Source organism: Epinephelus lanceolatus, chromosome 10, assembly GCF_041903045.1.
Source record: "Epinephelus lanceolatus isolate andai-2023 chromosome 10, ASM4190304v1, whole genome shotgun sequence".
NCBI classification, from domain to species: Eukaryota; Metazoa; Chordata; class Actinopteri; order Perciformes; family Serranidae; genus Epinephelus; species Epinephelus lanceolatus.
The window spans coordinates 21,236,137-21,262,374 of NC_135743.1; the positions used below are offsets into that span (position 1 = coordinate 21,236,137).

A 26,238-nucleotide genomic window follows, 5' to 3' on the forward strand; every position below is an offset into this window, starting at 1 on the left:
GTCTGTAATTTTGGAATCACCTGTTACTACTGGAAATCGTTTATTGTTGACCACCGCATCATTTTTGTTATGACACTTTAGTAGGCTTATCTAAATTATCTTTGGTATCATGTTTTTCCACTGGGGCTCAGAAACATCACGTTCATGGTTCTCTTCTGCAACTTGACTATATGCTGCTGGATTGGTTCAAACAAAATGGGTCATTTGAGGACGAAAGTGTCGACTTGCTGGGAATGAATAATTGATTGAGGAAATGCAACAATGTTAGCTGATGCAGGAAATTATTTTAAATAAGATATCTTTTCATCTGTGGGCTCTGGAAGCTATCCAGTTTTCAAATCAGGCTCAAGTTCAGGCCAGGTCTCAAGTCATTGCCGTTAAAAGTCCAAGACAAGCTGCAAGTCTGTTTTGATTTTCGGTGAGGCAATCCAGGCACTCTGAAAAAATATAGAAAACAAGGAAGGAGGAAGGAAAGCAATATTTCCTTCCTGTTGATCCTGTTGTTTCCTGTTCTCCATGAGCACCCAACACAAGTTTTTGATCCAAGTTTGTATATACAGGGCAACCAGTCGACTCTCTCGTTCTGTTTTGGGTCTAAAGTCATCAGATTTGTCTGACTCCAGTCCACACCATTGTTTCCAGACAACACACGAGCTGCTGATTTACTTCATATTCTGATATTTTCTAACATACAAATCAGAATTTAAACCTCAGCTGGTTGCAAGAAGTGTCAGAAAAAAAACCTATCATCTGTTAAACAAGATTATGTAAATCTCCAGAACGGCTTCTAAACAGACTTTGAGATGAGATTGTTTTGTCAGCCACACACCTCCTTTACACTACTGGAGCAGTGAAACATAATGACATCACTTATTCAGGGGTCGGCTCTGCAGTTTCTCACTTCATGAAACGCATCCTGGGGCACAGATGTAACGAGTGATTTAAAGCTGATTATAAATCCATTTGTATTTGCAGAGGGTTTATGAATAATCATGGGAATCACAGCTGTGGCTCCCACTGTGCTCTTTGACTACAGAGGAGTGCTGTTAGCCGGGATTAACCAGTGGGTGGCACTAATACATCAGATGAAAAATATCAACTCTTTGCTCCCACTCCAGCTTTTTTTTCCCTCCAGCAGGCATCATCACATACTTCTGATTCCATGAGCAAACTCTGGTTTTGCATCACATTAATCCATATCGTTGCACAAGTGAATAAATTAAGCAAAGAACTGAGTGTATGAGGTTGCCGTTATCTAATATTAACTGTTTTATCAGATAGCTGCCGTGTAACACTGTAACCAGGGCAAATAAAAATGACCTTCAGCCATGAAAGTCAAAAGGGAAACAATCACCACAATGGGGAAATAAAATCATTATATGCTCTGAAATGTGATCTGGTATCTGCACAACTGCTATCAGTGCTGTATCTCATCATCTCATCAGTAGGAATTCATTAATCTAAAAACCATTTTGAAAAAAGTGAAACAGAAAATGAATTTAAATCCACTACATTTATAGTTCCTGATAGTCTTTGAACATGTCTTTGTGGTATGTGGTATATGCAAACATATGGGATACTTATCTTTATGGTATTTACTGAATGACACTTACATTAACACAGCAGTCTGAACGAAACAACCTCCATCCTGTACAATCTTTAAAAGTGGAAACAGTGTCTATACTGTCTAGTTTAAACATTATAAGAGGAGATAACGTTTTGAAATCCTGAGCTCCATAGAGATTAATGTTTAATTTTATGTTTGATAGATCTCCAAAACTGTAAAATAAGTTTAAAAAAGTGTATTTTTGTAAACTTTGTTACATATTAAAATAAAACTATGCACATATTGCTTTGTTTTTGTTCAAAGTTTGTTCATCAATGTCACACATTAAAAATGTTTAGTGTAAACTTGCTCTGCAGTGGAAGTGGAATAGAGTGCTTTTCTTTTTTACATAAGTCGGCCACTTTATTAGGTATCTGGCATCAACAAGGCATTTTGGCCCAGAGAACTGCCATTCATTCATTCATTCATTCATTCATCTTCTAACCGCTTCATCCTCTTGAGGGTGGAGCTGGAGCCCAGCTGACATCGGGCGAGGGGCAGGGTACACCCTGGACAGGTCGCCAGACTATCGCAGGGCACATAGAGACAGACAACCATTCACGCTCACATTCACACCTATGGACAATTTAGAGTTATCAATTAACCTAGTTCCTAATCTGCATGTCTTTGGACTGTGGGAGGAAGCCGGAGCGCCCGGAGAGAACCCACGCTGACACAGGGAGAACATGCAAACTCCGCACAGAAGGGCTCCCACGCCCGGGATTGAACCGGCAACCCCCTTACTGTGAGGCGAGAGTGCTAACCACCACACCACCGTGCCGCCCCAGAGAACTGCCACTTACTGGATATTTTCTCTTTTTCAGACCATCCTCTGCAAACCCTAGAGATGATTGTGCATAAAAATCCCAGTAGATCAGCAGTTTCTGAAATGCTCAGACCAGGCTGTCCGGCACCAATGACCATGCCACATTCACAGTCACTTAAATCACCTTTCTCCCCATTCTGGACTTCAGCAGGTCGTCTTGACCATGTCTAAATGCACTGAGTTGCAAGCAGTTGCACAGCTGTACCTGATAAAGTGGCTGGTGCATGTATTTTGATATTTATATTGATTGGAGTGCAAATTTAGAGCAAATTTGAACTAAATTCAAGGATTAGGTGAAAAAATAACACAATTACCTGTCCTCCACCCCCATTCTGCACTTTTTCGCTCAGGCTTGACTCAATTTATTGATCTATTTCATTACTTTTTGTTGTATTTTGCTGTGTAAAAGATTCATGGCCATCCATTTCATGAATTGGAACTATTAAATTTGGGAATAAACATGGTTGTGTTTAAAGGATAGAGAAAAACCAAAGCCCTTTTAAGGATTTGGGCACATTTAGTAAAGTACTGTACTCAAATGCAATCTTGAGGTGCTTGTGCTTATCACATTTCTATTATATCATTTTATTAGTTTATATACTTTATATGTTTTACTGACTCATAAAAGTTTTAATTACTAGTTAATGTATGGATTAAAATGTTTCAGACAAAACACATCTTGTTATATGACACGCTTTTAAAATGCCGACACTATATAAAGTAGCAGTAGAATCAAAACGTAGTATTCAAAATAGTATTCAAAGCCTTTACTTATGCAAAAGTATCCCAACAGCAATGTAAAAATACAGCTACAATCAGCAACATGTACTTAAAGTATCAAAGTAAAAGTACTTGTTGTGCAGAGAGACCCCTGCTGTGACTTTTACATTATTCTACATTACTTTATTCTAATTTCTATCATTATTTAAGGGCTTCATAAAGAATGTGGTGACAGAGACATGTGCTTGTTTTCCTGAGAGGCCACTATGTTTGAATAGTTGTTGTTTAATGTGGATTTTTGTGTTATATGTTGTATTTGTTGCATTTTAATGTGTTTTGATTGGCTGCTACCTTGGCCCTTAATCTCAGTAGGGCTTCCTGTATAAATAAAGGTTAATGAATAAAAATAAATGATATGTGACATTTCTAGATTAATGCATTAATGCATAAACAGCATGTTGCTGTAGCTGGCTGAGGTGAAACTAGTTCTAAGCACTTTAATCGACATTAGTGCATATGTTTAGTGTATTAAATCTTAATCCTTGCTGTCAAAGAAATATTGTGGATTAAAATGTTTAATTTCCCACTGACATGTACCTCAAAATTGTACAAAGAAGAGCAGGCCTACCTGAGCACTGTTGCAGACTCATTGCAGGCTGCGGGCCCTTTAAGAGAACAGGTGCGTCCTTGACAGGTAATAGTGGAGAAACAGGAAGTAGACTCATATGTTATCAACGGCAGAGGACCACGGAGTCTTATTTTAGCACAAACATAAACATGACGGCTGTGGGAAAACACTTTGGTAAGTTTCACACAGCTGATTCCTCTTAACGCTGCTCAGGAGCGAATATATGTTCGTTTTAGTCATGTTTAAGCTGAACTGAAAAGCATATAGCACAGTTATAATCTGCTCAGCCTGTACTGGAGAAAGTCTGAAAAAAAAATGTTTAAAATTATCACAGAAAAGTTATATTTTATATTAAAAGAAGTTTCATCTCTCCGCAGACCGGCCTGACTGAAGACATGAGACAACCTTTGCTCCTTATCAGTCTGTCGCTGGCAGGTACTGTAAAACAATTTGCACTGACAGGTTTTTCCTCCTCCTGCTCCGGCAGCAACGTTCAAATTCAAACAAGCTCACTGAAGTCTCTAAAGCAGAGTATCGGCTGTCTGTTCAGGGAGGGGAAGATGTGGCATTCCAGGCACGTTTATAAAACAATTGCATTTCAAGCAGAAAGCTCGTCTTAACCGCTCTTAAACCTGCGCGGCTGCATTCCCGTTTGTGCACTGACTACTGAGTGACATGATGCATTTAGGGCCTCCTCCCTGGCTCCTAGATCTCAGCTCTCATCGTGATTCAGGATGACTGGGGCGTCTGTGTTTCTGTATTTGTGTGCCAGTTGGTAATTTGTCGATAGGGATGGGTAGTGCTGCAGCCTTTTGAATGCAGTAATGTTATGGTTGTTCATGCATGAACAATGGGACTGCTGCCAACACCGATAGTTTGCTATTGTTCATGGAAAGATGACTTCACGTGTTATTATTTAGTCCAGATCAGCCTGATTTTAAGGATCGCAGGGCTTGCATAAATACTTTGTTACAAAATAATGACAATGAACAAAGTTCCAAATGTACAAACAAGATATTAACACAATTTTATGTGAAAATATAAGATATAAAAATAGTACAAAGTGTGCTATTTAAAGACCAAAGCTGGCGATATTGTCAAATCCCATTAAAAGACCCAAAGCAACAATGATGTCATCCCACTAACAATTGTCGTCTGTGTGTCTAAAGCCTAATATATCTTATTCCCCTGTCCTGCACCTAATGTGTGTTACTCTGCAGACAACAGATGCACTATTTATTCCTCTTTGCATAACATTTGTTAAAACCACAGTGCCCAGCTGCTGGGAATTACCCCTTTAGAAACTATTTATTTGTGAGGAGTTTTTTTAAAGATTCATGACTTCACTAGGAACAAAGGGGGTTGGTGCTGAGTGCTGCAAACAGGCTAGACAAAGAATTGAGAGACAGACTAACACATTGCTGGCTTAGGCCTTTTATGGGATTTGTTGACAATAATGAAAATAGAATAATGCTATCTTTAGCCTTTAAAGGTTCTGTATGTGACATTCAGAGCATCAATGTAGCAGTTAACCACTATTTGCTATGTAAAAGTATGGTGGAGTGATGACATCCTGAGCAAAGAATTAAGTCATGCTACATCTGTGTGTTTTGTAATGTGAGCTTCTCTGTGGTTTGTTGTGGTGAGCTGGCTCAGCCTACTTATGTTCAGATTAGATTCTGACTGGCAGCTCTTTGCTGTATGTTGTCTCCTCTCGCTCCCCCCGTTCATGTCTATCTCCAGCTGTCTTTATAAGGCAAAAAAAAAGATCTTAAAGTTGCTCAGTGGCGCATAAAGCCAAAAATGGTCACCTATTGTACATAAATTGAACAGGATGATGGGGGTCCATAGAGCAGACGCACTAGAGACCTCTGCTTGGCAAGCCGGCTGGTTTAGCGCTCGACTAACTTGATTGAAGTTAAAATGATTCCATCAAGTGGCTGTTCTAGACTTATCAAATGCTACCAGACATATTGGATCAAATTCTAATAGTGAAACAAGTCATTTCATGGGAGTGACGCTCAAAAAATTTATCACTAATTTACAGATATCTCTTTCGCCATGTAAGGGTTAGGGTTAGGGTTAGAAGAAGAAAGGTATTTTTGGGCCACAGGGCATCATGTGATGGATGTAATTTTTGACCGCAATGAAAATTGGCTCCAAAGCCCGATGCACTTCCCAAGGACCTGGTCAAGCAGCACATACTTGTTAATGCATCTGTATATCCCACTGGCTAGCATGTTGATGGCGGCCTGTACTGCGTTCATACGGTAGTCAAGGCTGATTTGGGGACGGCGTCATAGTGGAAGCGTAGCGCCCACACTCTGGTTCACCCCTGGTTTAACACTGTTACCCCTGTCAGCACTGTTGTTGTTTAGCACTGTTTATGGAGTTAGCACTGTTAGCAGTTAGCCGCCGGCTAAGCCACCTTCATGTTGTGAAATGTGTCCAGATAACTCCTACATTCTAAATGTCGCAAAGAGCCCCTTTAAATGCACTGCATCTTGCATAATGTGTACCAGATGAGTAGGGTATCCATTGTGGTGTCTATTTTTACATCCAAAAGGACAAATATGTTACTCCTTACACTGTACAATACAATGTTGGATGCATAAAAATGATCTACTTTAGGTATTTGTGCTGCAAGATGAGCACAGAAAATTAGCACCAGGAATGTAAATGATATTTTAATTTGTTCATTAACTGAGGGTTGTTGGTCATGCATGAAAGATAATAATTAAAGTAATGATCAGCAACATTTTCATTTAATTAAATTTTCATTTTGCTGCTGTGTATCTGCGATTGATATTACAAAATAGTGATTCAACCACGCCTGCCACTTGGTGGATGTGTCTCTAACGAACATCCTTTGGTGCACAAGTAGTGATTTATTTTACATTTTCAGGAACAGTGGTTAGTTTGGAATAAAAGGAAGTAACAGATCGTTAGATTAAAAGGAAACAGACCTGGAGAAGCCTAAAGTTCAGCAACATAAAGTAATAAAAACTTTCCTGGCTGCCAGTTAATCTCTTTTGTTTATCATCAGTTCATTTGTTGGCATGATTTCTGGGCTGTCTGCCACTATCATTGTCTCTGCCATGCTTGCAACTTATTTGAATTACTCTTGGGTCCTGGCCTTTTAAAACAATCTAACAGCACATGAAGGCATCGGCACTGTGCTGCGTCACTCATGGGTGTTTCTCTTCTGACTCACTCTCTCGGCTCAAACAGCAACAAGGCCAGTGATATTTTTAATCAAGCACCGAAACACTTCTGATGTCTTGAACAACTCAGTGTGGGAACCTGAACGCAATCCATCTCTCTGTTGGCTGCTGTCATTTTATACTCTGCTCCCCTGTGAAAATCGTGTAAAGGCAGTCCAGCGAGACTGATCAGGACCATATTGATTTGATTCACTGTAATTTATTGGCCAGAGCGTTCTTGTGTGGTAGCTTGGTATGCCAGTAAAAAGGCATTGAAAATTCAGCCTGAGTTTCCCAGCCTGAATCTGGAATATCAACACAAACAAGGGGGAGGACCGGCAGCCAAATACAAAAACACAGATTTTGTTTTTCCATCTTCACTCACATACAGACTACAAATGGACAAACAGCATACAAGAGTTAAATGCCTGTAAAATCAATGGCCTCTTAACATTAGTTTTTGAAAAATTGCCTATGCACCGCTGACTCTTGAGAAGAGACAGCAAATATGATTTCGACACGGCTTACGTTAAGTCAGGCCAACAAAAACACAAAATAGATGTTTAGCTTGGGATCACTTACAATCCAAAAAACATGGTGTGAAATTTACGAAGGAGAAAAGAGTGTGTACCTTACTAATGGGTTTTTACCCCCTGAGCCCGGTCTTTGTGTATTTATAGATTTTGTTCTCTGCAGTGAAGAAAGAAGCATTCAGATCCTTTTGCTTAACTTCAAGTACCAATACTTCAGTTTAAAAATACTCGATTACTAGTAAAAGTCCTGTATTGAAACTCCCAGTAAAAGTATGAAAATATTATTAGCGTAATCTTCTTAAAGGGACAGTTCACTCTAAAATCAAAAATACATATTTTTCCTCTTCCCCGTGGTGCTGATTATCAGTCTAGATTGTTTTGGTGTGAGTTGCCCAGTGTTAGAGGTATCTGATGTAGAGATGTCTGCCTTCTCTCCAATATAATGGAACTAGATGGCTCTTGGCTTGCGGTGCTCAAAGTGCCAAAAATGCTTTTGAAAAACTCAACAGCAATGTCTCTTTACAGTAATCATGACCCGCTTACTGGAGATAATCCACAGACCTTGTTGTGAGCAGTTTCATGTAGGAACTGTGTCACCACAACGCCACACATCTGCTGCTAACGAGGGCTTTCCATAAGTGCCAGTTGTCGACTAGATAGTGGTACATTGAAACATTTCCAGCTGACTACTTTCTTACTGTTTCAAGTCAAGTTAAAATCACATTTTAGATTTTGGTGGTGTTTTTTTAACTATATCTTTTAACCGTATGAAGGATTTTAGTCATTGGATGTCTGGATCTTATCAGAGGAACAACAGCATCGGAGAAACATTTATATTTAACTTGAAACGGCTGTATTTTTGTACCTGTTTTAATTATCAGGTCTGTTTGATGGATGAGGAGAAGACCTCTGTGGATTCTGCTCCTGAGGCTTGTACTATGAATCAAAATTTGTGGTTACGTAGTAGCAGGCTAAATCACTGTAGTAATTTATGCTGAACAGCTCACCTGCTCTGAAGCAGGCTCAGGATCAGATCACAACCTGTCAACACACAAAACACTGACGAATCAGATCACTGGGAAAAAAAATATCCTGATACTGGTCAAAAATCCTAAGTGACATGTAAAAAGAGTATTTAAACAATAATTTTATTGTTCCAGGGTTTCTATTGCCACTCTGGATTACACAGAGCTTCTAAAAAAACAGATAGTTTATGACACTAAACACAGTGACTTTAGCTGCATTTTAACTGTGCAAAGCTTATGTTTAATAGCTGATAGTGAGGCTTGTTTTTACAGCTCAGAATAACATGAGACAGCTGTGTGACAACTGGAAGTAAAAATGAAAGACTTTTTTATTAGAAAAATAATACACACACTGTTTATTGGCTCCTGTGATTATAAATACAACATTTTCACCCAGCTGGATACATCATGCACTTATGGAAAACACTGTGCTAGCTCATCTAGCACCACTGAGCTAGCTAATATTATAGCTAAGCTGTGGAGGACGCCATTAATGTTTACATCTCATGAGCCTCTCATCCATGAGTAGATGCATGCTTCCCTCTGCGTGTTGATTTGGTTTGTGGGTACTCACAACAAGGTCTGTGGATTAACCGAGTCATGATTACTGAAAAGAGACATTGTTGTTGACTTTTTCAAATCAATTCTTTTGGCGCTTTGAGCACCACAGGCTGAGTGCCATCTAGTTCTATTATATTTGAGAGAAGGCAGACATCTCTATGACCGTTATCTCCAACACTCTGCAACTCACACTAAAACAATCAACACCACAGGTAAGAGGAAAAATAGCTATGTATGTATTTCGATATCGGGGTGAACTGTCCCTTTTTAAATTATCAAAAGTAAATGGCACCTGTAACTAATTATTATTATATGGCATTATTAGATTGTCAATACTGATACTCATGGATGTGTAGAGTGCATTTTACTGTTGTAGGTGCTTAAAGTGGAGCTAATGTGAACTAGCCTACTTTACTAGGGCTGGAAAACATTTTGATTGTATATTGATATCAGGATATGAGACTAGGTGTTGTCTTAGAGGCTGCATTACAGCAAAGGGATGCAGTTTTCTAAACTTGACTGTTCTAGCTGTTGTGTTATTTGCCTTTACACAGTTAGTCATAATATCCACATTACTGATGATTATGTATCAAGTATCTCATTGTGTAAATATTTTGTGAAAGCACCAACCCTACAATATCAATAAATTGCAGTAGCGATATTGAGGTTTTAACATTGATAATTGAATTTCTTAGCCCAGCCCCACTGATACTGATATGTAGTTTAGTCCTGCGGTTCTGAATATAGGTCAGGGGTCAGAGGCCAGAAAGTATTGGAATCACTGGTTTGATCTTTGGTAATACATTGTATTTTGTATGCTTATTTGTTTTTAATGTAAAATGTTAATTTGCAAAGTGTGAGTAATAACCTAGCTGTCAAAAAATATACATATAAAATATATAGAAAAAACTATAAAATATAAAACATTTTATTATATACATCTGAAGTGTGGTGGTGTAGCAAGATAAAGTAACATAAAATTGAAATACTAAAGTACAACTAGCTCCTAATTGTTCTGAACTATTGTACTTGAACCAATTAATGTGCTTAATTACTTTACACCACTTGTTCTCTCTCCTTTAATTTTCTGTTTAGCCCTCCTCTCTGCCAGGGTGCTGGCTCAGGACCAGATCCAGATCCAGTTCCAGACAGACCCGTTGCTGGTTCAAACTGGTACAGAGGTAGTGTTCACAGTGCTGACAGTATCCCAGGTTTTCTCCATGGAATGGCAGTACCAAGGAGGAGTCACTCTGGGCGTGTGGAGCGGAGGAGCCCCATCTATTAACCCAGTCGCCCAGTTCCAGGGCCGGGTCACCATCACTGCCACCCAGCTCCGAATCGGAGGCGCCCAGCTCCGAGACGCGGGGAACTACACGGTGGTAGTGACCCCCCTCGCGACAACAGGCCTGACCACTAACTCCAGATCGATACAGCTGAGGGTGTTTGGTAAGAGATAAAGAAGTGTGTCTGTGAGTTCACTTTAGAGGGAAGAAGAAGAAGAGGAGGAGGTGGGAGGGGCGGTGAAGTGTGCGGTAGAGGATGGTTTTGAGGGAAGCGATAATGTTAAGGAGGAACAGAAGGGAGTAAAGAGAGAAGAGGGAGGATTTGGGGAGTAAGAGAATTAGTCTGGGAGGTATAATGAAATTAGTGACCCATAGTAGGCGAGGTAAAATTAATGAAAAAGGAGGAGGGGATGAAGCCAGTGGCTCAGGGCTTTATGCTAATAAAACCCATTTGATATGCAGTGCTCATGCTCTTAGATGTTTGATATTGTAGCTGTCTAAATGTAGCGTTACATTTACATACAGTACATACAGCACTGCGATGAAGCCTGAGCAGCTGAGTGTCTCTTTATTTTCAGTCATCAGCCCACGCTGGAGATGACACTACAGTCTTTCTCATTCCTCTTACCGCCAGTGCTAATAGGGTGGCAGGGTGACCAAACTGTTAGAAGCACTACTCTGTTATTGCTGAAAGGTCACATCCTCCAAACTCACAGCAGCTACATGTAGTTCCTGTCGTGGAACATCCGCATCCTTGAGCACGACTCTCAACCTCCTACCTACTCACTTATAACTCTGGAAATGAGCAAAAGCTTAAAATCCTAAAATATGAAATGCTTCTGCTGAGTCACAGGCAAGCGGAAAGTCTGTAAAAATGCAAGTGATTAAAGCTGTTTGCTTGGATGTTTTTGTTTGTTTGCCGATGCTGCTGCGGTTCTCCTTTAGTCTCAGCCTCCTCCGTCCGCACGCCCCCCTCTTCTCCCTCTCCAATTATTTAACTTAGGCTGGCCGCCAAGAGGCATCTCGGCTACCACTCACACCGTCTGCCCCCTTATTCGCCATCTGTGCCTCTATCTGAATCCTGTCCCTTCTCAGCTCTCACTTGCTTTGATTACAACAAATTATCCTCAACAGAAACATAAAACTGCCCTCTATTGTTCCGTCACTCCAACTTTTGAAGTGAGCTCTCTCATTCTCTACTGCTCGCTACCTACAGTCATTTAGAAATCTTTTTCTGTGTAATTCTGCTTTTGCAGCTCTTTGGTAAAACATCTTTTACTCTCCCTGCAGATGCAGTGAACGGGGTGAGTCTGTTTGTTCCCTCGGTGGCGGTGGAGGGGAGAAACGTGTCTCTGCAGTGTACGTGGACGTCTGGGACAGAGACTACTGTCCAGTGGGGCAAAGGAGGCATAGCCATCACCCCGGACTCCAGGATTACCATCTCTGATGGCTCTCTTGTCATCAACCCAGCCCAGCGGGGTGATGCCGGGGACTACACATGTACCGTCAGCAACCCTGTCAGCGCCCAAACTGCCACAAAGAGCCTCACTGTCTACTGTGAGTTTGCACTGATCAGGACAAGTGGCAGCTAATCTGCTGGAGTCACTGCAAATAGCAGTAGCTTATCTGCTCTATCTACACTGCACTGCTTACAGTGTGCTGAATTGCACCCGGTTTGCACAGAACATTCTTCCATAAGCTTATCGTACGGCCTCTAGCTTCGTCTTGATTGCATCCTGATCGACAGTCTCACAGTAATGTTCCAACACACCCAATCACCCACCAGCAAAGTAAAGTGGCCAGATTGTTGTCTTCTAACATCAGAGGTTTTTTAACCCTGATGAAAAACACATCAGATTGTACATGCTGTTCAAATCAATGCATGGCAAAAAAGAATGTGCTTCTAAGTCATGTTTAATTTTGAGTCACCACTTTCTGTGGCCACAAAAGTGTTCCTCCCAGACACTGGACTTTAATTTGGTCATATAGTATGAATCTGTAGCATCACCACCACAGGGTCTGTTGCAGTCCTGCTTTCTGATTGAAGCTCATGAAACTAGGGGTGCAACTAACAATTACGTTCATTATCAGTTCATCTCTTTAGTCTATGAATTATCAGAAAATAGTGAAAAACACTTGTTCGTACGTTGTGGTGAAGACATAATCACTGCTTGGACGACATGTCTTTGACTCAGTGAAACACTACATTTATGTACTGTGCAGTAGTCGCAGTGAGGTGGTTTGGGTGGATGGTGGTCATACAAAGTGCAGGACTGTGACATCAGAATCCCGGGTTCACGTCCACGATCTGTCTGTGGTTGAGTTTAGACAACAAAAGCACTTTGGTTACGGTTAGGAAAAGACTGGTTTTGGTTAAAGGTCCAGTGTGAAGAATTTAGTGACATCTAGCGGTGAAGTTGCAGATTGCAACCAAATCAACCAACCAAAGCTTGTAGAACTATGGTGGTTGACGCAAAAAACAGGAGAACTAGAGTCAGTTTTTGATTTGTCCATTCTGGGCTATTGTAGAAACAACATGGCAGACTCTGTGGAAGAGGACCCTCTCCTTATATGGGAACTGCCCACTGGTCCGACAGCCCATTGGTTCGACATCCCATTGTTCCGACCATATTAAACCCAGTGTTCCGAAGTTCGTTCCGAAATCATCATGATGCCCTGTGGTTAAGGTCTGGTTAGGTTTAGGCACAAAAACCACTTGGTTAGGGTCAGGAAAAGATCATGGTGTGGGTTAAAATGAAAAACAAAGTGACAAACACATAAGCCGTGAGCCTGCTCTGCCTCAAGCCTTTCCCAGCTGACCCATACGCCCGCCGCGAGCCGTTCAGCACCGCGGACAGTCGGATTAATGGGATGTCGTACCAATGGGCTGTTGGACCAATGACATGGACCCCCTTATATAGATATAAACAGCTCATTCTAAGCCAACAAAAACACAACTCTCAATTTCAGATGATTATTCACCAAAGACAGCATAGTTATGAATATTATGTTGATTTTCTGCCACTAGATAACCCTTTATCCTATACACTGGACCTTCAAATGTTAGTAAAAACAGGTAATAATAAAAAATAATGCTGTTGAACGAAACAAAACATTGGAAAAACAAATGAAATACATTCAGTATCCACATTTTTGCGACTTGACAGATTGAGTAATTAGCAACATTTCCTCATTATGTTAATAGAAAACAATTTACTCTGCATTATGTTTCGTTTTCCTCATAAAACATTTACTGTTTCAGATTAGTTGCATATAAACATAATCTCTAGGGGAAGGGGCTGTTCCCAGAAGCTAATGTGAGGTCTTGAATTTGATTCACAGTATATGTAACAGAACAAAAGCTGCATCCTCACATTTGAGAAGCTACACACATTTTGGAAATACCATTTTTCTGTTTAATACTGAAACACTCTTGATGCCACGCTCACATTTGTCTGTTAAATTTAAAGCTTTTAGCTTAGCTTAGCATAAAGACTGGATTCCTGGGTAAACATTGCTGTTTACCAAGTTTTTTTTTCTTTTCTTGTTCACTTAATCCTTACATAAACTGAAGTGTAATTCCTACAAGTTGTGGTTTTACATTGGGTTATGTGCTGGACTATATCACAGCCAAGTGTAGTACCTTGTCACTCTGAAGTTGCCAGGCAACCAGCAGAGACTCCAGTAAGTCAGAGAATAAGCAGAATTCCCAAAATGTTGAACTATATCCTTGAATAAACCTGTTGTACTTTTTTGATTTCCTCATACAGCTTATAATACAAGTCATTTTACACTAAGATCAATACTGTATGGAGATATTACATCTAACTGTGTTGATCAGCAGGCTGCAGTAACTTGTCTGGGATGACTCTCTTCATTATGCAGTACTCCCCTCAGCCTCTGCAGGATTTTGAGTGTGCTATGACCGTTGCCTGCCACTCAGGTTCTTCTGTAAACATGACTTGTTGAGACGCATGTTTATCCAAGAGGTGGCAGCCATCGGGATTTTAGATTTAACATCCAACCTGAAAGTGCACAGTCCCTTAATGCGCTGACTGAAGGGGCTCATCAAAATGCTTTAGCCAGACGAGGTGACTTAAACCCCAGAATTGACAAAATGATAAACCCTTAAGCAGGTTATATAATCTGTGCCTTAGAGCCAGCTTTTTAGGAATACAGATTCTCCTTGTTGCACTTGTAAACGAAATGTTTTTGATGCTGATAACGATGTCCTCTGATCATCAACAAACCAGATGGCCCCGACACCCCTGTGCTGACCAAGGACACCTCAAAAGACTGCGTCGGGGGAGGCGATGTGCTGGTCGGACAGACGGTGCGTCTCACCTGCATGTCTGACTCGCTGCCCCCTGCCCTCTTCTCATGGCAACGTGACGGACAGACGGTCGCATCTGGCCAGCCGGACAGCGGGGTGCTCAGCCTTCAGACTTTCTCTACGGATGAGAGCGGCCAGTACGTCTGCACGGCCAGAAACAGCATTACTGGAGGCACGTCGGAGCAGGGGACAGACTTAGCCATCGTAGGTGAGTTATGGTGGGCGCTGACCTCTCTGTGACTGATAATGATGACGGTTGGTTTTGGACTCCATCCCTGTATCTGTCTTCAGGACAGGAGAGGGACAGAAAGTATCCTGGGAGATTGATCTGGTGAGAATGTGGTCAAAGTCATTCAGTGACTTTCATACACACACGCTCTCCTCCTTTTATTTTCATTTCTTTTTTGACTCTGTCTCCCTCTCTTAGCTATTTATCATCCATTTTTACAATCTTCCCCTCCTCTTGTCCGTCTGAGCTGCAGACTCATTATCTTTATTAATTCTCCCCCTTTGACACCATTTTTTCTATTTCAGCCACATGTCTAAATGCAGGGGAAGTGGCGGGGATTGTGATTGGCTCTTTGCTCCTGCTCTTAATCATCATCCTCCTCATCGTGCTCATTGTCATTCTCGTGCGAAGGAGGGGTAAGTCTCTTTGTGCGATGTCTTGTTTGTCCACTTTGTATTTTGATTCAGATACATCACAAAAGGCTTTTTGATGATCTCTATTTCCATCTGTGCTTTACATAATAGCTCAGGCCTCTTGCAGTAAAATTATTTCTTTTCGGTATTTCTATTATTACAGGACGACAGAGACAAAATGATACTACTGTGCTTGTGCAGAAGAACAACCCAAATCCCAGGCCTTTAGTAAGCCGCAGTAAAGTTTACATATGATTCACTATTGATTTTGTCTTCATCTTATCCATGTAATGGTGCTAAAGGGATTTTCACAAATTAACCCTCTCCCTCCATCTTTCTTTTGCTGTCTCTTCTCTCTCTCCCCTCGTTTTTCATCTGCTGCCATTAAGCCTCCAGAACCACAACCTAATGGTGCAAGGGATTTGGGCCAAGGTCCCCACCCCCCCCTCTTTTACGTGAACTCACACACACGCAACCCTGACCGCTTATACATAGCCCCGCGTGAAAGCCGTGGCAACCCGCAGACACTGGCGCTGGAAGGGTTGCATAACTCCGACACACACCGACACAATGGTCGTACCCACACAAATGGACTCCCACACAATGCCTCTCAAAATGGCAGTGCATTCCCACACAATGGCAATGACAACCCGGCTTTCACACACACTGATGCTCAGAATCCAAACACACAGCAGCAAAATCCTAACATTGTCATTCAGACTGGTGCTGCCCAGGGCGGTGCCCAGCCGTCGGCGGTCCACGTCAACCTTAACACGCTGCCACAATCTGCCCAGCAAGGCAACAACAGTGCACAAATGCCCACCATTCATGTCAATCTTAACTCGTACCCAACCAATGGCCAACAGAGTCAGCAAGACAACTCATTTCCTCTTCCCAATACAGCCACTTATAATGCTTCACAACCCCCCCAACAAAACCTGACACATACGGGGCAGCCGGATCCCAGATTGCAAAGTGGGCAATCCTATCCTAATCCTACTGACCCCCAGGTGAATGATAACGTAGAAGCAGGTCTACTAGATCGGCTTGGACTTATCCCGACTGGATACACACATCATAACAGAAATAACACTCCTCAGCGAAATGCCAACACACAGACGTACCAGCTGGAGCAAGAGCCTCGTCACAGGTCTGATAGAAACTCCTGGGATCTCCTCCGAGGGACACCGGCGTACCCCACTGGCACGCGTCAGAGAGGACACACATCATCTGAGGACACCTCTGACACTACAGGCTACACTTCCCATCCTCCCATACGGGACGCAAGAATGCCGAGCAGATCTCAGCCACGAACTGAGAGCAGAAGCACTTCCCGCAGCAGAGCTCCACCCAGACGAGATACACCATCAGTGGACAGACAGACACGGAGTCGCTCGGCTGATCTCCGAGGCCCAAACACTCGCAGTGTAACACAGCTTGAGGCTGAATATCACACACAGAGAAGCCCCCACACACAAAGGAGGAACGCTCAGCGAGACATCAGTGGTTTGCCTCGTAGCCAGACTGCCCCCAGGCAGGAAGCCACACACAGAAATAACCCCCAGGCACTACCTCTCATGAGCCAGCAGGCCTCTGTAGGCCGCTCTGCTGTGTCACAAGGACCAGTGAAACAACAGGCAGTGACTGCACCGTGGGTTGTGGATTCAAGAGTTTTGGCTGATCCTAATCACCTTCCACAGGCACACGTGGCCCAGCAACACAGAGCAGAACCGATCCAAACACCACCACAAGGTCTGGGCAAACAGACACAGCCTGTCATAAATGGTGCCAGTCAACCTCGCCAAGGAGGCACTGCTCCAGTCCCGTACTCTCCTGCCCAACGTAATCCCAGTAACCTAACCCAGGCTGCACTTACAGCCCACACCGAGAGGACTCAGACATTTCAGAATCGGAGACAACAGACCCAGGCCGCCCTGCTCCACCCTGGACCACAGGCACATGTCCCTGTTGCTGGGGCTCAGCACCCACCAACTCCTCCTCCTGTTATCCCCCTCGAACAGTTTCAGACCCTCCCCAAGAAACACACCCAGCACAGATCCCCAATCAGAGGCCCTCAGCCCCCCAGACCACCTGTTAACATACCCGTGGCTCAACGACCCCGACCAGCACAACACAGGCCTGCCAACCATCATCACCATCCTGGAAATGGCCACTTGCATGTCAATGCACACAGACACGCTCATGCTCGTGGCCACGGGCACCCTGCCCACTTCACCCACCCACAACAGGTGAGTGAGACTCAGTATGATGGTTTGAAACCGCAGCCAACAGTAGCCATATGTTTACTGATATTACAGACTTCCAGCACACGGCTCTCTCAGATGTGCACTTAAGGCTGTCATGTCATGTCGCTCATCCCGTGTACTTGCATGTGTGCATTGTTACAGGCCTGCTTCTACCTGCACTATCTGCTCAACAGTTTGTGTTTTTGTCTGTAGTGTGCATTTCTTGAAGGATGCTTGACAGCTCTTGTAAATGGATGTTGCATTTTTACGATTGACAGTCTTCTCGTTGCCATGAAAATGTATTTAGTCTTGAGTGTTTGTGACACCGTGGCAGTTTTTAAAAGTAGCATTGTGTGTCAGAGGTTCTGCCTCTTCTGCATGACATGCTGGCAATGAAGGGCTTGTTGTGTCTTTCCAGCATCAAACTCACAGAGGGAGACCAAGATGATGACAGATGTCAGCAGACTACACTCCACAACTGTCCCGCATCCACTGTCACAAACAAACAGCTGACAGACGTGATCCAATATACCACCGAGCGAGACTGACTGCACAAGGTTCTGCTCTCAAAAAAAGCTGTCATACCCTGGAATCTGAGTCAGAAAGTCGTTTTTTTATGAAAGAAATGAGCATGTCTCTCATGGGGATGATGAAATGTAACTTTTTGGAAATCAGTCCTGCTTTCTTAGAAAGAAATGACAAATTGTCTCAAAAGAGGCTCGAACTGCACCTCTTTAAAATGTACTGAATTAAATAAGCAAAATGATACTGACAGAGTTTTAGATAAAATGCTCCCCCATCAACAACCTCTCTCTCCAAACACACACACACACACACACACACGCGTACACACACGTACTATACAATTTTACTTCTGAAGCACTGGTCATGCATCAAACTTTGCCAAGAGCCTGCTCAGAGTAGGCAAGTTCAGTGATCCATGGCTCTTGACCAAGCCCACATCCTCACATCCATTCTTTATCGAAACTAAACAACACTACCTTGACAAAATGCCCTTGATGTGCCTGTATGAATATCTGTGCATGATCTAATAGACAATAAATGAGAGGGGACTCGGCCCCTGGGAACAGTGACAATTATGAAAGAAGAAATTAGCCGTAGGGGTGGTCTTCATGTTCATGGAACTATTTATTTTGTGCCTTCTGTTTACAGATGCCTCTTATGACACTTCTCAATTAAGGGGATTCGCCTCAGCGGCGCTCAGAAGTAATGCTCAGCTAACTATGAAGGGGATCCCACAAATGGATGGGCGCTTATTAATTAAATGCTTTTATGTGACTTAAATGACTTGGAAAATAATCACACCCGTGCATGAATGAGGTCAGCACAAAGACTCGAGCTGCCACGCTTTCTGCTGAAAAAGCACAATGTAACAATTTACTGTCTGCACTGGGTCATACTGGGCACATTCAAACCAATGGGATGTCATTATTACTTTTGCAGATTATGTATTTATTGATTTATAATGTCTGTGTTGTTTTTTGAGACTCAGGAAACTTGTAAAAATTGATTATTTGGGTATCAATGATATCATTTATGAATAAATGTGGCCAAATTCATAAGGAAGTTTGGTGATATTCTGTATTTCTTTTATTGTCAACAAATCCCGGATTAACTGATCATACTAACAACTATCGCCTGTGCAGACAAAATATGATGTTTCTCTTCTTCTGTCCCTCAGAGCTCCATCGTTATCCAAAAACTGAAACACACATCAGTGAGCCTCACGGTCACACAGGGTGACATAGTCCATCATTAGTATAAACATGGGCACTGTGATTTTTCTATCCTGCTGCTGTAAATTCTCACTGGAGCTCCAAATGTGTATTAATCCCCAGCTGAAAATAGACCCAAACATATGCAGTATTTACAGCTGTCTGAGCAATATTTGTAAGAGCTACAGTCCAGCTGTTTGAAGAAATCACTTTGCTATAGGCAAAAAACCCCCCTATTTATATGCAACCTGTTTTTAAAGATTTAGGACTTCAGGAGCAACAAATGGGCTGAAAACGAAGGATGCAGCCAAATCCTTCTACTTTATTTCGGTAAAGCACAGATAATGCGATGGAAACAGATATTAATTCTATCCAAAGTTGCTTGTTCTTGTGTTTCAGCCAAAATCACTTCAAATCACTTCATATCACTGTGAATGACCACAAGATGTAGAAAAGTAGTTTAGGCCTGCAGTATCCTCCTGAGACACCAGCTTGTGTTTGGTATGCATTTTTAATTGCTCCTAGCTATTTGGGAATGCAGGACCTGATAAGTATAAAAACTAAGCATTCTTTTTAAACAGGAAGTAGTTTTTGGGAAAAAAAGGTGCCCTAAAATGTGGACAATGGATTTGTTTTTAATAGTTGCAAGTGCGTAATAAATTATGAAACTGTTTATTTCAATACCTGAACGCTGTTGTGCAAAAACAAAATTACAAACACATTTTCCCTGCTCTGTATTCCAGTCTACATATGAATGTCACACCTAATTGGTCCCAGTGTCCTCAAACGAGTACTTAATTAACAGCATTTTAGCTTGTTACTATTGCTAACATTGGTCAAATTTATATTCCATATCAAACTACAGATGTTATTTAGCACCATTAAACAAGTTTTAACCATGAAATGTGATCAGGTTTTGTACCTTGTCCACTTTTGTGTCGGGATCAGCTGTAGACTGAGCATGAAAGTGTCCACAAATGAGGACAACAGGTCTAAGTTGAGCAGAATGAAGTATAAGGGGCAGGATACCCAAAATGTGATGTCCTGTGAATGTGAATGTGATGTATATTTAATCATCCATTATGTTCCAATATTACATCAATTTGATGCTTTGAAGGCACAACAACGGCATTGCCAATGAGTATTAGGTTATTAGTCTTCTATCCGAATACAGATAAAGACAGACAGATAGATATGTCAGTTAAACAGACAGAAATACAGATGCTGATGTCTCGGTACACCCCCAGTGAGAACCACAGACAGAGAAGGGAAGTCAAACGCACTGTGAGACAAAGTTTTAATCAGACTTGTTGACAATAAGAAACTTTTCTTTAACATCAAATCACATAAACTCAACAATGTAAAGCGGCAGGATCAAATACACAGCACATCTGGTTGCTCCAACCAAACATCTGGTGCATGAGATTTACTTTACTGCCTTAAAAATGGTGCCGTTTTAGGAAAATGAATGCCTCTATATCGTCTATACAGATGTTGAATATTCATATTCACTGCTACATGCACAGTGTTTATCGTTGCTCCTCAGGAAGGATTTGTATTGTTTGGGCTTCATGAATTGCTCCGAGATCTTATTTTCTCAGTCATAATAAAGATTTTTTGATTATAATCATTTGATTATATGTGTTTGTTTATAGACCTTGGTGAAGTTTACTGTTGAACAAAACCAATTTCGGCACATTGTCTGCCTTATTTCCATCACAGTGAAAGTCGACGAGAGTATTCACAGCAGAATGCACAATCTTGACTTTATGTTGCCTCCACTTTCAAAATGAATGCATGCTTCCAAACAGGATCTTTTGATTTTCAGCACAAAACGCGTCCTCATGCATGTTGACAGTAAGTCAGACCACAAAAACACCTATTTATTCTGGTGTTCCTCTGAATCACAGAGCTGTTTGCAGTCTGAGCATATTTCTGCTCACTGTGTCTATAGTGCTAATTATGCATGGCGCCTGTGTACACCGAGCGCTGTTGTTGATTTTCCTCAGATGAATCTGTTCCTTCGGCTTGTTGTGGAGGTGCAGAGCGTGTGTTTGGATCACAGCTTCATCAGTCTCCCAATCCCCTGCTCCCACTTGTACGTCACCTCTGATGAACAGTCCTGCTGCTCACTATTGGAGACACTTCACGGTAGTCTAGCACTGTAATGAGTGGAGATGGAGTGCATTTGAGTACCTGGTACTAGAAAGGGTTGCGGCATTGCCTCCTGGTTCCAGATGAAAGCTGTGATTTATGAAAAGTTTGGAGCCGTTTTACGAATACCACTTTGTATACTATACCCTTCCTGCTGTCTTTGGCATGAAGTGTGTTGTTTATGGCCTAAACAACTGAAATTACAAGACTCTCTGTAGTCTTGAAACACACAACCCAGTAAACCTCAAACGCTGATGTGGCCTCCTTCCCTGAGCCAATTTGCATGTAAATCTGCTTGTGTTGTTTTAGTATACTGATTTACCATGATTTACTGTGACTGCCGCAAGTAATTGTAATTGTTTACGCATCCCTTTGGAGGCATAAATTAAAGGCAAACATAGCTCAAGAGCGGTGTGTGCAAATAGGGCATTTTTTTGTATTGATGAATGCTCGTTTTGGTGCGTGTCAAACTGCAGCGGAAAGCTTTCCTGCCTCAAGTGTGCAGACAGCCAGTGTTGATTTTACTCAAGAGACTGCAGTAGATTTGCACAGGAAAACTTAATACCACAAGATGGCCAATATAATCCTAATCCAATTTTAATTTAAATTTAGTCCAACTCAGCAGGCGCACATATTTTTATAGATTTGATGGCATTTATAGTTTGAAATAACATAGGAGGTGCCATAAGGCCAGACTGAATTTAGTCCAATTACCTAGCAGCTCCGAGTGAATACAAATTCATGATGCAGCCTCTCTTTTGTTCACCCCAGTGATAGTGATTATTCTCCACCACCAGGGGGAAAAAGAGAGGTCAGGCATGATAGCCCTCATAAGTCCATATCATCATTGAAGTGAACTGGTAAGTCCTTTGAGATCCATGTGTCCATCCCTGTCAAAGTGTCCTTGAGCAAGACACTGAACCACTGCCTCTGTGCACTGACCCCCTTTAGTGAAATGTCACATGAATACGAGTCTCAGAGGAATATGAAATGAAACAAATTTATGATTAAACTTTACACACCAGGGGCAGCTGAACAAAAAACCCTCAACATTTTCAGTGTGACAGCATGACCCTGAATTTATAGCTTCAGTCTGTGCCACAGCCATCTATTCAGTCAAAATGTCCTTGAGCAGGACAGTGAATCCCCAACAGTTCACTGACTGTAAATCGCTCTCGATGGGAGTGCATAAAATGTAAATCACACACCCAAACTGCTCTGTGGCAGGCAGGGACTCCATGCCTCGTCATCCCACAAGGGGGAGCCATGTGAGAGGATTTTTGCTGAGGTTATCTATCGATCACTTCCCACCATTTTTTCTCCTCAAGGCCTTCGCCATCTGTGCAACTTTGATGATGAGTGCTGAAATTAAAATACAAGCCATAGGCGAAGTTATTCTTCTCTGTAGTCCAGCACACCAAGAAAGCACAAGGGAAAAAAACCAATACAGTCATGTGCAGCAACAAGGAAATCCTCAGTTGTCACAAGCTTGTTTATAGACGCTTAAAGGTGAACTGCTGCCTTCAGGGATACATATCAAACACAAGAACTTCAAAGAGCGCTGTGTTTAATCGTAATCTTTTGTTGATTCGGTTGAGCGTAACATGTTGTGTTTCATACTGTCACCACGCTTTCTCTTTTAAATAAAGACAGGCTTATTTACAGATATTTCTCTGCAAAATAAATCAGAAACAAGCCCAGGGAGCTCTTGTTGAAATTCAGCATTTTGAAACCTTTTTTCAACAGATCTTTGATATCCTCGGTGGCATTAAAATACAACTGGGAAAAATCAGTTTGTCAAAGTGTAGGCATGCAGTATTTACAGATGTGTCCTTTGTTAAGAAGCAGATGTTTAAAGAAATGACAATGCATAGGTTTAACACAAATTACTGCTTGGAACAGGGGGCTGCTTCGAAGGAACTGTGAGTGAAACCAACAAAAGACATCACACTCACCTATAATGCCACTAAACTTAAACACCCACCGAGTGTTTTAAAGGAAACAGAAGTTCACAGCTGTGTATGAAACCACGGACGAGGACCAGGCCAGAAGATGTGCACAGACATCGTCTGTCAGAAGTTCAAAGAAAGAGCAGTTTCTTCGAACTGCAGTTCCTCTTATAATTAAGCCGTGTGTTGCAATAAAAACCCAAAGTCAGCAGAAAGAAAGAAAGAAAGATGATCGTACAAAACAGAGCAGATGCACGAGTCACTAAAAATATATTTGAGCCAAGAACAGAAAGGAAAGCATCACAGTGCACAGAGAGAGGGGATACTTAACAAAATGGGGTCCGTGACTTTTGTTGTACATGCTTTGTAGCAAATTTCATGTTCCATTATTGCTTTTAGGTCCACTGCCTGTGTACTTCAGCTCTGTCCATCTACTTGTTTTCTTATGTTATGAACAAAATTAGGGGCTTAACATGGACATTTAACATTTTAAGGCATAATTAGAGTTGTCGCACAAGATTCCTGTCCAAAAAAAAGTCAATGGATGTTACACTTCTGCTAGATCCTTCATCTAAAGGTATACTGTGCAGGATTGTCAGTTACTGTTTGCAAACACTAGGGCTGAGCCGAATACTTGGATGACTTGGAGTCATTTGGGTGGCTGTGTTCAATCTCTTGTGATCAAAATGATCTGAAGCTTAATACTGAGACTGTAGACAGTTTTCAAATAAGTAATAAATAGCAACATCTGATCAACTCATATCAGGCTTAACAAGCTCTGGTTAGGCCCGCCCATTTTCAGTTTAAATCCAACCCACTTCCTGTTCAAAGTCCACCCACTCAGAGCAATACACACACAAAGGGAACACATGTAGATTCAGATAATGGTGTACTTGCTCATCCCTAATAAACATGCTCACCAGCGAGGGTGAAACTAAAATTCAACCCCAGATTCACTTTTGTTTTGCCTCGCTATATTTGCATTTTCAGTGCTGTGTGTCTTCGATGCCTGCTGCTTATGGTGTAGCAACCTAGTCGCTACCTTTTCATAAAACCCTGCCTCACCTGGATACACGCCCATAAATATCTTGAGCGCAGAAAATGAGTGTATCTGCAGATAAATACGCTGCCACACACTTCTAGTGGGTCATAAGCAAGCGGCAAGCTCCAGAGCTAGAAAAAAAAAAAGCTAACTCGGAAGTGCCAAAAACTGTAGTTCCTCTAATGGCCACATGAGTCTGGCTCTCGAAGCGAGTCAGTCCCCATAGACCCTCATGTTAAAATGCCCAACGTTACAGCAGAAATATTTACAGCCTAGTAGAAAGAAAAACAGTTTTGGTCTCTATAGCACATTTTCCCCTTCATGACAACTGTATGGGGGTGAATTTTTTTAGAATTCACCCGTTTACATTTTATTAGGGCTTAATGTTACATATAATTAAGGATAAGCTGCTTTGAGTGACAAGAGTGTCTGCCAAAATTGCCCTTAGCTTCTCAGTGAGATCCATCCCTTGCTCCTAATCAGCGCCAGCTTCTCGCCAAATACGGTCACTTCTGGCTTCAAAAATCCAAGATGGCGACAGCCACAAGTCAAACTTGAGGCTTCAAAACAGCAGTCCACAGACCAGTGGGTGACGTCTCGAAGCTACGTCCATTATTCATAGTCTTTGGTCATAGTTGATGACTGAGATGGATTACTTCTGTATCAGTTACTTCTATACAGTGTTTTTTAAGGAAAATGCTGCATCATACACAACACTTGCACCATGATTAGAGAACTGTCAAGGAAGCAAACTGAGCCAGAAATAAAAGCTAACATTAGCCACCATAATCTAGTGGTCACAGCGGACCATGTAAGGCCGTAGCAGCAGTGTATTGACTTTAGCAATTGGTCTATTGCTGACAATTTTTTCATTTGCAAGAAGTAGAATGTGTAAATTCCTCTGTGTGCAAAGCATGCACAGCACACTCCAAACATTGCTACAGGCCAGGTAACCAGCCCACACAGCTTTAAGTAGACAAGAGATGCAAGTATCCCAACATACCAGCCAGAGGTGACAGAGAACAGCAGATGAAGTCAGTGGTTGAATCCAGTGAGAAAACCTGCAGTGGGTTCACAACTAACAGCTCAGATAAGCGTCGGTAAAGTGTGTGTGTTCCGCTGCATGCTGCAGATAATCATGTGAAGGGATGAGGAAACACAGTGAAGTTGCTTCATCTATCAGTTCAGCCTAGCCCTACTACTCTGACACTGTTGTGATGAGTAATGGTTCTGTATGTGGCAGCAGGAGCCTGATTAAACAAGTAATTGTGTCCTACATGCCATGCCTGCAGCGTGCACTCATAGTCCTTTATCGTACGGCTGACGGTGAACTTTAAATACCCTGCAGGACACAGGCCATGCTCTGCTTTTAGCTTGACTTGTATTTGCATGACATCAGCTGGATAGATTTCAGTCACTTCTTGACTGGTTGGCCTACTTTCTTGTGACTGTAAAGCAGAGCACACACAATCAAAAATATTCCCGACAAAGATACAGTGTGTGTACTCAAGGAAGGGTATTTTACAGCTCTGAACTACTGCGTAACTGCACCAATATCTGCACAGCTGCTCTGCCAGCTCACGTGCTGCAGACTACTATAAACTATAGAGTCTAATGATGTGCTCATGTGTTTTTCCTGCACCGTGCACTGTGTGCATTTCCAGACATTATCCATGCTAATACAGATATCAGTCACCTGTTATCAGCCAAAAGCATTGGTCAGCCTCTTGTGGACAACCTCGCATCCTTAT

General features: G+C 41.9%; 2 protein-coding genes across 3 annotated transcripts in view; one reads left to right on the forward strand and one right to left on the reverse strand.

Annotated features, from left to right (window-relative positions):
* The window catches only part of LOC117266049 (uncharacterized), a 37,850-nt gene extending 12,227 nt beyond the window's left edge, over window positions 1-25,623 (reverse strand). The window contains exon 1 of one of the 2 annotated variants that reach the window (XM_078171743.1): window positions 25,491-25,623. The gene's annotated coding sequence lies outside the window, so the exon portion shown is untranslated. The remainder of the gene's footprint in view (window positions 1-25,490) is intronic. The other variant, XM_078171745.1, reaches the window with a different exon arrangement.
* LOC117266047 (uncharacterized) lies at window positions 3,857-20,967 on the forward strand. The gene is made up of 9 exons (XM_033640981.2): window positions 3,857-3,954; window positions 4,158-4,215; window positions 10,198-10,548; window positions 11,676-11,942; window positions 14,639-14,926; window positions 15,253-15,363; window positions 15,524-15,588; window positions 15,750-17,609; window positions 18,025-20,967. The coding sequence occupies exons 2-9, from the start codon at window positions 4,176-4,178 to the stop codon at window positions 18,052-18,054; spliced, it is 3,012 nt and encodes a 1,003-aa protein (XP_033496872.2). The 5' UTR covers window positions 3,857-3,954; window positions 4,158-4,175; the 3' UTR covers window positions 18,055-20,967.
* Window positions 25,624-26,238: the final 615 nt, after the last annotated feature.